This window comes from Salvelinus sp. IW2-2015, linkage group LG1 (assembly GCF_002910315.2).
Source record: "Salvelinus sp. IW2-2015 linkage group LG1, ASM291031v2, whole genome shotgun sequence".
Lineage (NCBI taxonomy): Eukaryota > Metazoa > Chordata > Actinopteri > Salmoniformes > Salmonidae > Salvelinus > Salvelinus sp. IW2-2015.
In genome coordinates this window covers 24,385,996-24,401,136 of record NC_036838.1, presented here as the reverse complement: position 1 = coordinate 24,401,136, position 15,141 = coordinate 24,385,996, and the positions used below count along the sequence as shown (strand labels likewise).

The following is a 15,141-nucleotide window of genomic DNA, read 5'->3' as shown; positions in this document are numbered from 1 at the left end:
TGCTTGAGTTCACGTCRTGGTAATCTATCTGGCCCTGCGGCTTGTGAATGTTGACCTCTTTAAAGGTCTTGCTCACATTGGCTACCCGAGAGCGTGATCCCACAGTCGTCTGGAACAGCTGGTGCTCTCATGCATGCTTCAGTGTTGCTTGCCTCGAAGCAAGCATAAAAGGTATTTAGCTCGTCTGGTAGGCCTGTGTCACTGGCCAGCTCGAGCCTGGGTTTCCCTTTGTAGTCTGTAATAGATTTCTAGCCCTGCCACATCCAACGAGCATCAGAGCCGGTGTTGTAGGATTCAATCTTAGTCCTGTATTGACGCTTTGCCTGTTTGATGGTTCGTCTGAGGGCGTAGCGGGATTTCTTATATGCGTCCAGATTAGTGTCCCGCTCCTTGAATGCGGCAGCTCTAGCCTTTAGCTCGGTGCGAATGTTCCCTGTAATACATGGCTTCTGGTTGGGATATGCACTTATTGATGAAGCCGGTAACTGAGGTGGTATACTCCTCAATGCCAATGGATGAATCCCGGAACATATTCCCGTCTCGAGACTTCTTTAATATTAGAAATCACACACCAGCTATTATTTACAAATAGACACACACACCCGTCCCCCGTCTTACCAGACATAGCTTCTCTGTCCTGCCGATGCATGGAATACCCAGCCAGCTCTATAGTATCCGTGGCGTCGTTCAGCCACAACTCAGTGAAACATAAGATATTACAGTTTTCATAATATTCATAATCGTAGATCCTCCATTTTATTTTCCAGTGATTGCACATTGGCCAATAGTACAGATGGTAGTGGAAMATGTATTCAAGAGTAACAAGTACCTTTGGTTGTCAGGGAAAATGTATGGAGTAAAAAGTACAATATTTTATTTAGAATGTAGTGAAGTACAAGTAAAAGTTGTCAAAAATATAAATGGTAAAGTAAAGTACTTTCAACCACTGATTTGTTTAATTGGACAGGCTCACAGTAACCTGCATTCCTATCATATATCCTCATATTTTCCACCAGGGGGAACAATTTCTCTAAAATGTCACAAGAGGACCCTTTTGGCCCTTGCTGCTTTGATATTAAATTTACAGTCTATGACCCATTAGCATGACTAGAAAATGATGGTTGGAGGGAGACCTGAACACAAAAAAAGTAAACCAGGAACATGAGAATATAGCTTAGGCTACTTGTTGACTGTTGTATGTATGTCAGGTAATATGAGAGCATACATGAGAAATCAGTCATGGCACCAAGATCAATATTAGGCCCATACCTTCTCATCATATTCAAAGACTGCAAGAGGGGATGGCAAATATTATTGCCAGTCTCTAGTGCAGAGTGAGAATATACAGTAGTCAGTCTAACGCATCATCACATGAGAGCCTAGATGAAACATGGATAGGCTAAATACAACTATACATTATTTCCATATTCTCTGAAGCAGACGAATCTGTTTCTCCCTTAATTAATTAGACAACACGCTATCCAATAGGCTTCCAGGAGCAAAGGAAAAGAGCGTGTCAGTCCCCTCCCCTTTGGCCACACACCTGACGTAAGTGATGGTGACTGTTKAATGCATTTTTTTTGTCGCCTAGATAACCTGCACTTGGTTCTGCTTTTTCAATAAATATACCTAATAGGCAACTCACGCGACTCCGGCAACCAAAGTAACTACGTTTATTTCTGGAAGATAAAGAGAGTAGAGTCWAGCTGTCTTCCACCAGTGTCCCCCCGGTTCACCCGCAATGCGGCACATCTTCTACTGAGGTGGAATAGAAACGGTTCCAGGAAATCGATTACTTGTGCCACTGCTCACTTGGCAACTGAACGACGGGCTGCGAGGTTGCTTGTGAGTTTGGTTTGGAATAAGACCTAAATTGAAGAGCGACTAAAACGTTTAGGGGAGTTWAGGTTACTTATTGAAAGATTCTGCAAAAGGTGAGTATTTGCTATTGATATACTGTTTCCTTTTTTCTTGCTGTAATTGTTTTATACTTAAAGTTGAATTCCAGAAGGCTAATAGCATTCTTAAACACAGATAGGCTACACTTTTCCACATCAGTTTATATTGATTTTCCATTTCACTACAAATTATTAGTGATAATGGGCTATAAAGCCCCACAGTTGACGTGTCACCATACCCATAAAACGGGAAATGGTTCGAATCGTTTTTCCACCATCCATTTTCACATAGGGGATTTGTTTTGTGTAGGCTTAACCTGGCGTGACGTTTTGATAACCATTTAAATCTCTCTTGGAAAGGTGACATCAATATATTCAGCTCTATTTATACTCCAATTCGAAAATTACCGCTAGATTTTAATGGGTATTATGACTCATACTGTGGTACTCTATAGGCCTATATTTTCTGTACTCAACAACTATTGGCAATTGCGTATGGGCTAATAGTCGTTGTCATGCCTAGAGGTCTGGAGAATGTTGTATTGCAAAAACWGTTTAAATGGTCCTCTGGCTACCAGCTGCAAGATTTGATTGGATGGTACATTTCAACGTATGGGGTGGGGGGGTGTCAGCTATGACATGACATSWRYAGTTTGAAAACATCTCCTTTTTGTTATTGAACTACAGTGAAGTAGATTTACACCCGGTAACAGAATTTCYGTAATGGAATTTCATCATGGATCCCTGAACTGCACTACATAGAACAGCATAATTATCTATATGAGTGTCATTCTTTTCAGGAGGATGAATCCTAATTAGGTACACAACTGTAGAAATATGCAATATCCTCCTTTGCATATGTGGGTATTATTCTACACACTGGCTATTATTTTAATGAGCTCTGCCTCCAAACAAGACCAAATTTGTTTGGACCGAACCAACTCTGAACCAATCATAAATGTTTTATGTTTCACAAGTTTGGACATTACAGTAAAGTAGTTTAGTAGAGTACAGTACATTATAGTGTGCTCAACTCAGTGTGCTCTACTGTGTACTGTAATGAATTATTTTACTGTACAGGACTGTACTGTACTGAGCTTTTTAAAAACTTTACTGTATTGTACTGTACTCTCCAAACTTGTGATAAATAGGAGTCTGATTAGATCAGGAAGTTTAAATTAAAGCTTGTCCGGACCGTTCCAAAAAACGTCTGTGAACGTTGAAATCCAGGCCAGGGCGGACTGACCTAATTTMAACTACTTTTCAATGTCCATGGACGTCCGGTGTCGGTCGGTTTCTCACTGGTTAAGGATGCTGGTTACAGTAAATGGAGGGCTCAATGGTAGGTGTCGGTAAGAGCTGGGAGAGTTGACATTACCTGGAGAGGGAGAGAGAAAAGGAGGGGTTGTCCAGACTGTTTTCACACTTGCTTTGACCACCAGATTGTAACGGTTGTTCTCCTCCTCGTCTGAGGAGGAGCATGGATCGGACCAAAACGCAGCAGGTGGMGAATACATGTTGATTTATTAAACAAGACGAACACGAAGCACACTTGAATAACTACAAAACAACGTAGACAGACCTGAACATGAGAACTTACAGAACACAAAAACAGACTAAACAAACGAAACKGTCCCGTGTGGTAACAACACTGACACGGAAGACAATCACCCACAAACAAACGGTGTGAACAGCCTACCTTTATATGGTTCTCAATCAGAGGAAACGTCAAACACCTGTCCCTGATTGAGAACCATATAAGGCTAATTACCAATGAACCTAAACATAGAAACACATAACATAGACTGTCCACCCAGCTCACGTCCTGACCAACTAAACAAAGCTAAACAAAGGAAAATAAGGTCAGGAACGTGACACAGATGACAGAAAGGGAAACATACAGTGCCTTCGGAAAGTACTCAGACCGCTTTACTTTTTCCCAATTTTTGTTACGTTACAGCCTTATTCTAACTGTTTTTTCCCCCTCATCAATCTACACACAGTAGCCAATAATGACAAAGCTAAAACAGGTTTTTAGAAAGTTTTGCACATTTTACAAAAAAAAAACTGATCACATTTTTCATAGGTATTCAGACCCTTTACTCAGTACTTTGTTGAAGCAACGATTACAGCCTTGAGTCTTTGTTATGACGCTACAAGCTTGGTACACCTGTATTTGGGGAGTTTGTCCCATTCTTCTGATTGGTGGAGTGCTGCAGAGACTGTTGTCCTTCTGGAAGGTTCTCCCATCTCCATAGATGAACTCTGGAGCTCTGTCAGAGTGACCATTGGGTTCTTAGTCCTTGACCAAGGCCCTTCTCACCCGATTGCTCAGTTTGGTCGGGCYGCAAGCTCTAGGAAGAGTCTCGGTGGTTCCAAACTTCTTCCATTTTAAGAATGATCGAGACCACTGTGTTCTTGAGGATCTTCAATGCAGCAGAAATGTTTTAGTACCCTTCCCCAGATATGTGCCTRGACACAATCCTGTCTCGGAGCTCTACGGACAATTCCTTCYACCTCACGGTTTGGTTTTTGCTCTGACATGTACTGTCAACTGTGGGACCGTATATAGACAGGTGTGTGCCTTCCCAAATCATGTCCAATCAATTGAATCTATATATTTGCAACCATCATCTCAGTGAACTAATCCATTGCTGAGGCCTAGACTAAAAGTCAATTTATGCTTGATTTGAAAATGTGGTTGGAGGCTCCAACCAGGAGGGTTGGAGGGTGTGACGCAATTGTGTGGCCTCCAGAAGCATGCGGAGGGCAAATTGAGCTCTGTACAGCTTCGCCATGCGCTTCCCAAATATTGTAACAATGCGYAGGGCTCTGCATAGCTCCTCATTGACATGATTGGTTGACGGTAGGTGGAGGCGGTACATCCTGTAGYAAACACACACTRACTTCCTTGACAACAGCTCTGCACTGCTCCGTGATGCGCAGGAAGTATGAAGGCCCTGACTACTGCTGAGGCCATATCACCGTAAATGCTGCATGGCCAATGCAGACGTAGGATTGGCCAAGCGTCCAGATGCACAATGCACTTCTCTTTCCAGAATACGCTTTTCCCGCCAATTTGTTGACTTTCATTGTTTCATGACTTCATTGTGTGAATTGTTGGTGTCTTGATTCTTAGTGTAAGAATATGTTGAAGATAAATACACAACGCAGAGACTGAGGACGAGAGTTCAAAAGGATGAGACGTCAATAGAGTAATAATGATTTAAGGGAAAGTGTTTTTTCTGTAATAGGGAATTATTAATCAATGGTTCAGAAATAGGATACTTGTTATTTGGCCATTGGCTAGTTTTATTGCAAGGAATTCTAATTGGTCAACCACAGGCTAGGGCTGGGTTCTAAAACTACATGCTGTKKCTTTGTTTGGGGGAGAGAATCACTGGAGAGAACCGCTGGAGAGCATCACTGAGGACAGGAGAGAATGACCATCTACCTCCCCGTATGATTTGTCTTCTTTGAAAAAAACTATTTTCGTCCCCCTAATTTCCTTTGGAGTTTGTTATTGAAGAATAACATAAATTGCTAACATTAGTATATATCAATTACCCATTACATACGGTACCAGTTAAAATGGCGCCGGAGGAAATGGCAGCAGTTTTACGGGCGCCCAACCAATTGTGCTATTATGTGGGGTTTTTTCACGTTATTTGTAACTTATTTTGTACATAATGTTTCTGCAACTGTATCTTACGGCAAAAAAAAGAGCTTCTAAATATCAGGACAGCGATCACTCACCTCGGATTAGACAAAGATTTTTTCTTCAATAAGCTGGATGCACAGGACATACTCTGAACACCAGACAAGGCCAACATCCCAAGAGGAAGAGACGCAGGCACAGAGGACACCGGGCGGGATGCCTCGTTAGGATCCGCCGACGGCGAGTGGGAAAGCTGTCGTTACCGTCAATATTACTCGCCAACGTGCAATCATTGGACAATAAATTAGGCGAGGTACGATCACAAGTATCCTACCAACGGGACATCAAAAACTAATATCCTATGTTTCATGGAATCGTGGCTGAATGACGACATGGATATTCAGCTAGCGGGATAAACGCTGCACCGGCAAGATAGAACAGCACACTCCGGTAAGATGAGGGGGGGCGGACTGTTGTTTCACAAATATGCACAGCTGGTGCACGAAATCTAAGGAAGTGTCTAGATTTTGCRKGCCTGAAGTAGAGTATATTGTGATAAATTGCAAACCACACTACTTGCCTAGAGAGTTTTCAGCTATACTTTTTGTGCCTGTTAATTTACCACCACAGACAGATGCTGGCACTAAGACCGCACTCACTCAGCTGTATAAGAAAATAAGCAAACAGGAAACAACTCACCCAAAGGCGGTGCTCCTAGTGGCCGGAGACTTTAATGCAGGGAAACTTAAATCAGTTCTACCTAATTTCTATCAACATGTTAAATGTGCAACCAGGGGGGGGAAATTATAGATCACCTGTACTCCACACACAGAGACGCGTACAAAGCTCTCCCTCGCCCTCCATTTGGTGAATCCGACCACAACCTCTATCCTCCTGATTCCTGCTTACAAGCCAAATTTTTAAAGCAGGAAGCATCAGTGACTCGCGTCTATACAAAGGTGGTCAGATGAAGCAGATGCTTAAACTACAGGACTGTTGCTATCACAGACTGGAGCATGTTCCAGGATTCATTCCGATGGCATTGAGGAGTACACCACATCTCAGTTCAACTGGCTTTATTAATATGCTGCCTCGAGTACGTACGTACATACCCCAAACAGAAGTCATGGATACAGTAACATTCGCATCTAAAGGCTAAAGGGCTAGAGCTGCCGCTTTCAAGGTTGTGGGACTCTAAACCCGGAAGCTTAAAGAAATCCTGGCTATGCCCTGCGACGAACCATCCAACAGGGCAAAGCATAAATTACAGGGCTAAGTAATTGAATCATACATACACCGGCTCCGATGCGCGCCTTATGGTGGCAGGGCTTGCAAACTACAAAGTTGAAGCACAGCTCGAGCTAACACAGTGAAGCAGCCTTACCCAGACGAGCCTAAATCACTTTTCTATGCTTACTCGAGGCAAGCAACACTGAGGCATGCATGAGAGCATCAGCCTGTTCCGGACGGGACTGTGTGATCATGGCTCTTCCGTAGCCGGCGTAAGTAAGACCTTTTAAACAGATCAACATTCACAAGGCTGCGGGGCCAGACGGATTACCAGGACGTGTGCTCCGGGCATGTGCTGACCAACTGGCAGGTGTCTTCACTGAAATTTTCAACATGTCCCTGATTGAGTCTGTAATACCAACATGTTTCAAGCAGACCACCATAGTCCCTGTGCCCAAGAACACGAAGGTAACCTGCCTAAATGACTACAGACCCGTAGCACTCACGTCCGTAGCCATGAGTGCTTTGAAAGGCTGGTAATGGCTCACATCAACACCATTATCCCAGAAACCCTAGACCCACTCCAATTTACATACCGCCCAAACAGATCCAGAGATGATGCAATCTCTATTGCACTCCACACTGCCCTTTCCCACCTGGACAAAAGGAACACCTATGTGAGAATGCTATTCATTGACTACAGCTCAGCGTTCAACACCATAGTACCCTCAAAGCTCATCACTAAGCTAAGGATCCTGGGACTAAACACCTCCCTCTGCAACTGGATCCTGGACTTCCTGATGCGCCGCCCCCAGGTGGTGAGGGTAGGTAGCAACACATCTGCCATGCTGATCCTCAACACTAAAGCCCCCGAGGGGTGCGTGCTCAGTCCCCTCCTGTACTCCCTGTTCACCCACGACTGCATGGCCAGGCATGACTCCAACACCATCATTAAGTTTGCTGACGACGCAACAGTGGTAGGCATGATCACCGACAACGATGAGACAGCCTATAGGGAGGAGGTCAGAGCCCTACCGGGTGGTGCCAGAATAACAATCTATCCCTCTACGTAACCAAGACTAAGGTGATGATTGTGGACTACAGGAAAAGGAGGACCGATCACGCCCCCATTCTCATCGACGGGGCTGTAGTGGAGCAGGTTGAGAGCTTCAAGTTCCTTYGTGTCCACATCACCAACAAAATATAATGGTCCAAACTAGAGGTCCACCGATTAATCGGAATGGCCGATTTTAATTAGGGACGATTTTCAAGTTTTCATAACAATCGGTAATCGGCATTTTTGGACACCGATTATGGCCGATTACATTGCACTCCATGAGGAGACTGCGTGGGATGCTTGACTACCTGTTATGTGAGTGCAGCAAGGCGCCAAGGTAAGGTGCTAGCTAGCATTAAACCTATCTTATAAAAAGCAATCAATCTTAACATAATCACTAGTTAACTACACATGGTTGATATTACTAGTTTATCTAGCTTGTCCTGCGTTGCATATTATCGATGCGGTGCCTGTTAATTTATCATTGAATCACAGCCTACTTCGCCAAACGGGGGATTTAACAAGCGCATTTGCGAAAAAAGCACTGTCGTTGCACCAATGTGTACCTAACCATAAACATCAACGCCTTTCTTAAAATCAATAGCACAAGTATATATTTTAAACCTGCATATTGTTAAATTGCCTGCTACATGAATTTCTTTTAACTAAATAGTGCAGGTTAAAAAAAAATACTTCTATGTATTGATTTGGAAAGGCATTGATGTTTATGGTTAGGTACATTCGTGCAAAATTGTGCGATTTTTTTCACAAAATGTGCTTTTGTTAAATCATCCCCCCGTTTGGCGAAGTTGGCTGTCTTTGTTAGGAAGAAATGGTCTTCACACAGTTGGCAACGAGCCAGGCGGCCCAAACGGCTGGCATATACCCTGACTCGTTTGCACACAGAAGCAAGAGAAGTGACACAATTCCCTAGTTAATATTGCTGCTAACATGAATTTCTTTTACTAGGCAAATTGTGTCACTCTCTGTGCGTTCATTGCACGGAGAGTCAGGGTATATGCAACAGTTTGTGCGCCTGGCTCGTTGCGAACTAATTTGCCAGAAATTTTTACATAATTATGAATAACTTTGAAGGTTGTGCAATGAACAGCAATATTTAGACTTTGATGATGCCACTCGTTAGATAAAATACGAAATGGTTCCGTATTGTCACTGAAAGAATAAACGTTTTCATTTTAGAAATGATAGTTTCTGGATTTGACCAGTATTAATGACCATAGGCTCATATTTCTTGTGTGATTATATTATAATTAAGTCTATGATTTGATAGAGCAGTCTGAGCGGTGTTAGGCAGCAGCAGGCTCGTAAGCATTCCTTTTAAACAGCACTTTCCTAAATTGCAAGCAGCTTTCGAAGTGCTTAAAGCATTGCGCTGTTTATGATTCAAGCTATCAACTCCCAAGATTAGGCTGGCAATACTAAGTACTATTTAGAAATTCCCAATAGTCAAAAGGTATATGAAATGCAAATGGTATAGAGAGAAATAGTCCTATATAAAATACAACCTAAAACTTTTACCTGGGAATATTGAAGTCTCATGTTAAAAAGGAACACCAGCTTTCATATCTTCATTTTCTGAGCAAGGAACTTAAACGTTAGCTTTTTTACATGCACATATTGCACTTTTACTTTCTTCTCCAACACTTTGTTTTTGCAATATTTAACAAATTGAACATGTTTCATTATTTATTTGAGACTAAATAGATTTTACTGATGAATTAAGTTAAAATAAAAGTGTTCATTCAGTATTGTTGTAATTGTTCATATTACATATATATACACTGCTCAAAAAAATAAAGGGAACACTTAAACATCACAATGTAACTCAAGTCAATCACACTTCTGTGAAATCAAACTGTCCACTTAGGAAGCAACACTGATTGACAATAAATTTCACATGCTGTTGTGCAAATGGAATAGACAAAAGGTGGAAATTATAGGCAATTAGTAAGACACCCCCAAAAAAGGAATGGTTCTGCAGGTGGTGACCACAGACCACCTCAGTTCCTATGCTCCTGGCTGATGTTTTGGTCACTTTTGAATGCTGGCGGTGCTTTTCACTCTAGTGGTAGCATGAGACGGAGTCTACAACCCACACAAGTGGCTCAGGTAGTGTGCAGTTCATCCAGGATGGCACATCAATGCGAGCTGTGGCAAAAAGGTTTGCTGTGTCTGTCAGCGTAGTGTCCAGAGCATGGAGGCGCTACCAGGAGACAGGCCAGTACATCAGAGACGTGGAGAGGCCGTAGGAGGGCAGCAACCCAGCAGCAGGACCGCTACCTCCGCCTTTGTGCAAGGAGGAGCACTGCCAGAGCCCTGCCAAATGACCTCCAGCAGCCACAAATGTGCATGTGTCTGCTCAAACGGTCAGAAACAGACTCCATGAGGGTGGTATGAGGGCCGACGTCCACAGGTGGGGTTGTGCTTACAGCCCAACACCGTGCAGGACGTTTGCATTTGCCAGAGAACACCAAGATCGACAAATTCGCCACTGGCACCGTGTGCTCTCACAGGTGAAAGCAGGTTCACACTGAGCACATGAGCACGTGACAGACGTTACAGAGTCTGGAGACGCCGTGGAGACGTTCTGCTGCCTGCAACATCCTCCAGCATGACGGTTTGGCGGTGGGTCGTCATGGTGTGGGGTGGCATTTTCTTTGTGGGCCGCACAGCCCTCCATGTGCTCGCCAGAGGTAGCCTGACTGCCCTTAGGTACCCAGTGAGATCCTCAGACCCCTTGTGAGACCATATGCTGACACATGCACATTTGTGGCCTGCTGGAGGTCATTTTGCAGGGCTCTGCAGTGCTCTTCTGCTCCTCCTTGCCACAAAGGCGGATGTAGCGGTCCTGCTGCTGGGTTTTGCCCTCCTACGGCCTCCTCCAGTCTCCTGATGTACTGGCCTGTCGCCTGGTAGCGCCTCGATGCTCTGGACACTACGCTGACAGACACAGCAAACCTTCTTGCCACAGCTCGCATTGATGTGCCATCTGGATGAGCTGCACTACCTGAGCCACTTGTGTGGGTTGTAGACTCCGTCTCATGCTACCACTAGAGTGAAAGCACCGCCAGCATTCAAAAGTGACCAAAACATCAGCCAGGAAGCATAGGAACTGAGAAGTGGTCTGTGGTCACCACCTGCAGAAACCACTCCTTTATTGGGGTGTCTGCTAATGTGCTATAATTCCACCGTTGTCTATTCCATTTGCACAACAGCATGTGAAATTTATTTGCAATCAGTGTTGCTTCCTAATGGGACAGTTTGATTCACAGAAGTGTGATTTGACTTGGAGTTACATTGTGTTGTTTAAGTGTTCCCTTTATTTTTTTGGAGCAGTGTATATAAAAATCGTCCGATTTAACCGGTATCGCCTTTTTTTGGTCCTCCAATAATCAGTATCGGTATCGGCGTTGCAAAATCATAATCGGTCGACCTCTAGTCCAAACACACGAAGACAGTCGTGGAAAGGCACGACAAAGCCTATTCCCCTCAGGAAACTAAAAAGATTTGTCACTTGTTGGCATCCTCAAAAGTTCTACAGCTGCAACATCGAGAGCTCCTGAGTGGTTGCGATCACTGCCTGGTACTGCAATTGCTCGGCCTCTGACCGCAAGGCACTACAGAGGGTAGCGCATACGGCCCAGTACATCACTAAACTGCCTGCCATCCATGACCTCTTCACCAGGCGGTGTCAAAGGAAGGCACCAAAAAAATTTGTCAAAGACCCCAGCCACCCCAGTCATAGACTGTTCTCTCTACTACCGCATGGCAAGCAGTACTGGAGTGCCAAGTCTAGGACAAAAAGGCTTCACAACAGTTTTTACCCCCAAGCCATAAGACTACTGAACAGGTAATCAAATGCCTACCCAGACTTTTTGCACTGTGTGCCCCCAACCCCTCTTTTATGCTGCTGCTACTCTCTGTTTTTCATATATGCATAGTCACTTTAACTATACATTCATGTACATACTACCTCAATTGGCCCGACCAACCAGTGCTCTCGCACATTGGCTAACCGGTTTATCTGAATTGTGTCCCGCCACCCACCACCCGTCAACCCCTCTTTAACGCTACTGCTACTCTGTTCATCATATATGCATAGTCACTTTAACCATATCTACATACTACCTCAATCAGCCCGACTAACCGGTGTCTGTATGTAGCCTCGCTACTGTTATTTTTCACTGTCTTTTTACTGTTTTAATTTCTTTACTTACCTATTGTTCACCTAATACCTTTTTTGCACTGTTGGTTAGAGCCTGTAAGTAAGCATTTCACTGTAAGGTAACCTGTTGTATTCGGAGCACGTGACAAACTTTGATTTGAAATGTTGGATACTTACTCATTCAAGGGTTTTTATTTTGACTATTTTCTACATTGTAGAATAGTAGTGAAGACATCAAAACTATGAAATAACACATGGAATTATGTAGTAATCAAAAAAGTGTAAAACAAATCAAAATATATTTTATATTTGAGAAGTAGCCACCCTTTGCCTTGATGGCAGCTTTGCACACTCTTGGCCTGTTGGCCACTTGGCCTGTCTATGCTTGGGTTATTTGACCACGTCAATAAAAGAAATTCTAAGAATAACAGTAGGTTTCACAGCTTTTTCTTCCAATTTTGTGATTACTATCTTGTTTCATCGCTGCATCTCCCCAACGGGCTCGGGAGAGGTGAAGGTCGTGTTGTGCGTCCCCCAAAACATGGCCCGCCAAACGTTTTTTTTTATAATTTTTTTTACTCTTTTCTACATTACAGAATAATAATGATGTCAAAACTATCAAATAACACATGGAAGCATGTAGTAACCAAAAAAGTGTTAAACAAATTAAAATACAATTTAGATTCTTCAAAGTAGCCACCCTTTGCCTTGATGACAGCTCTGCACACTCTAGGCAATCTCTCAACCAGCTTCATGAGTGTTTTTCCAACAGTCTTGAAGGAGTTCCCACATATGCTGAGCACTTGTTAGCTGCGTTTCCTTCACTCTTCACTCTCGGTCCAACTATTCCCAAACCCTCAATTGGGTACTGTTGAAAAACAAAATGATAGTCCTGCTAAGCGCAAACCTGAATGGGATGGTGTATTTCTGCAGAATGCTGTAGTAGCCATGCTGCTTAAGTGTGCCTTGAATTATAAATAAATCACAGACAGTGTCACCAGCAAAGCACCGCCACACCATCACACCTCTTCCTCCATGCTTCACGGTGGGAACCACACATGCAGAGATCATCTGTTCACCTACTTTACGTCTCACAAAGACACGGCGGTTGGAACCAAAAATCTCAAATTTGGACTCATCAGACCAAAGGACAGAGTTCAATTGCTTGTGTTTCTTGGCCCAAACAAGTCTCTTCTTATGTGTCCTTTAGTAGTGGTTTCTTTGCAGCATTTCGACCATGAAGGCCTGATTTCATGCAGTCTCCTCTGAACAGTTGATGTTGAGATGTGTCTGTGACATGAACTCTGATGCATTTATTTGGGCTGCAATCTGAAGTGCAGTGAACTCTAGTGAATTTATCCTGTGCAGCAGAGGTAACTGTCTTCCTTTCCTGTGGCAGTCCTCACGAGAGCTAGTTTCATCATAGCACTTGATGGTTTTTGCGACTCCACTTAAAGAAACTTTCTAAATTCTTGAAATCTTTCAGATTAACTGAACTTCATGTCTTAAAGTAATGACGGACTGTTGTTTCTCTTTGCTTATTTCAGCTGTTCTTGCCATAATATGGACTTGGTCTTTTCCCAAATAGTGCTTTCTTCTGTATACCACCTCTACCTTGTCACAACACAACTGATTGGCTCAAACGCATTAAGAAGGAAAGAAATTCCACAAATGAACTTTTAATAAGGCACACCTGTTAATTGAAATATAATATAAAATATGTTTTGATTTAACACKTTTGGTTACCACATGATTCCATATGTGTTATTTCATAGTCTTGATGTCTTCACTATTAAAAATAGTAAAAAATAAAAACTTGAATGTGTAGGTGTCTCCAWACCTTTGACTGGTAGTGTGTGTATCACAGGAAAATCAAGTTTATGACTGCACTGGGCCTTTAAGTCTCTGAAATACATTTTTGTGCTGGCTTAATTGGAGGGCTTGTGTTCATTTAGAGCCTGTGTGAGGTCATTTAGAGCCTGAACAAGTGGCAAGTGTGTTGTGCTGTGCTCCATTATTCAACACTCTTCTAAGCAGTAGTTCAACCAGTCTCTTACATAATTTTCAAGTTCCTTTTTTTCCCCCTCTCGATCTCTCTCAACGTATTTTTTGTACAGTACTGTACAGCACTTCAGTCTTTCTCTRCCTTTGTCTCGTTCACCTCCTTGTATTTCTAAATAAAAATGTCAGTGACTATTTTCTCCATTAAAACGTCTTCACAAGGAGTGAAGCCTCCAGTCTGTAGAGGGCATCAACAGGAGATGACACATTCTTAATGACCGATTGGTCACTTTTCCTCATGTCGACCTCTTAACCTACAACTATTGTCTGYGCTCAAGGGGGGAAGTAAAACTGAAAGTGAGGGTCGTTTTTCCTACTATTACTCATGACAAGACCTCCTTTCTATTTCTGAATAAGTATTTACTTTCTTTATTAAGGCAATTGTGTGTGTGTGAGCTTTGTGTGAGATCCTGGGGGTTTCCACAATCCTAACATGCTACTTTATATCCTCTCTTATCTCACTTTATTACTCCCCTCTCTTCCTTCCTCAACAGGTGCCAAGATGTCCAATGAGGTTGATGCGGGGGACTATGGGCCAATGAAACGGCTCAGTACCATGTTTTCAACCCTCCAGGATAAGCTACACAGAGACCGTGAGTGTTTTTCTTTAGAAGTGAAATGGAACTGAGCCAAAGTGTGTGTATAGAACATAAATTAGACGTCATTGGAAAAGGTTCATCACAGATCTCTACGCAAACATAGAGTAAGAGGCAAGCATGGATCATCGGGATCATGAGCTAAACACGCCTGTCAAGCAGACACAAAGATTTAGCCTCGACTGCTTTGTTCGCTCTCACTCCGGCAAACACATTGGATTCCTGAAACACAAAACGACACCTCCTTATAAACACACATTTTTCTCCCTCCAGAAATTCACTTAGACTAATCCTGGAGATATGGGAGGAATTCAGATTGTCTTTTAAGAGGGATAACCAGGATAAAGCTGGATGTTTTCTATCATGTACTTTTAGACATTGTTTAGTAATTTTTTTTAAACACAGCTCCTGGTATTTGACAGTGCATATCATCTGTTGTGGCAAGTCATCAGGGA

At 43.0% G+C, this 15,141-nt stretch overlaps 1 protein-coding gene across 1 annotated transcript in view; it reads left to right on the top strand.

Annotated features, from left to right (window-relative positions):
• Window positions 1–1,564: 1,564 nt before the first annotated feature.
• The window catches only part of LOC111963382 (DENN domain-containing protein 2D-like), a 30,588-nt gene continuing 17,011 nt past the window's right edge, over window positions 1,565–15,141 (top strand). Inside the window, exons 1-2 of the mRNA XM_023986787.2 lie at window positions 1,565–1,934; window positions 14,585–14,683. Coding sequence (XP_023842555.1) covers window positions 14,593–14,683 — 91 coding nt within the window. The 5' untranslated portion in view covers window positions 1,565–1,934; window positions 14,585–14,592. The remainder of the gene's footprint in view (window positions 1,935–14,584; window positions 14,684–15,141) is intronic.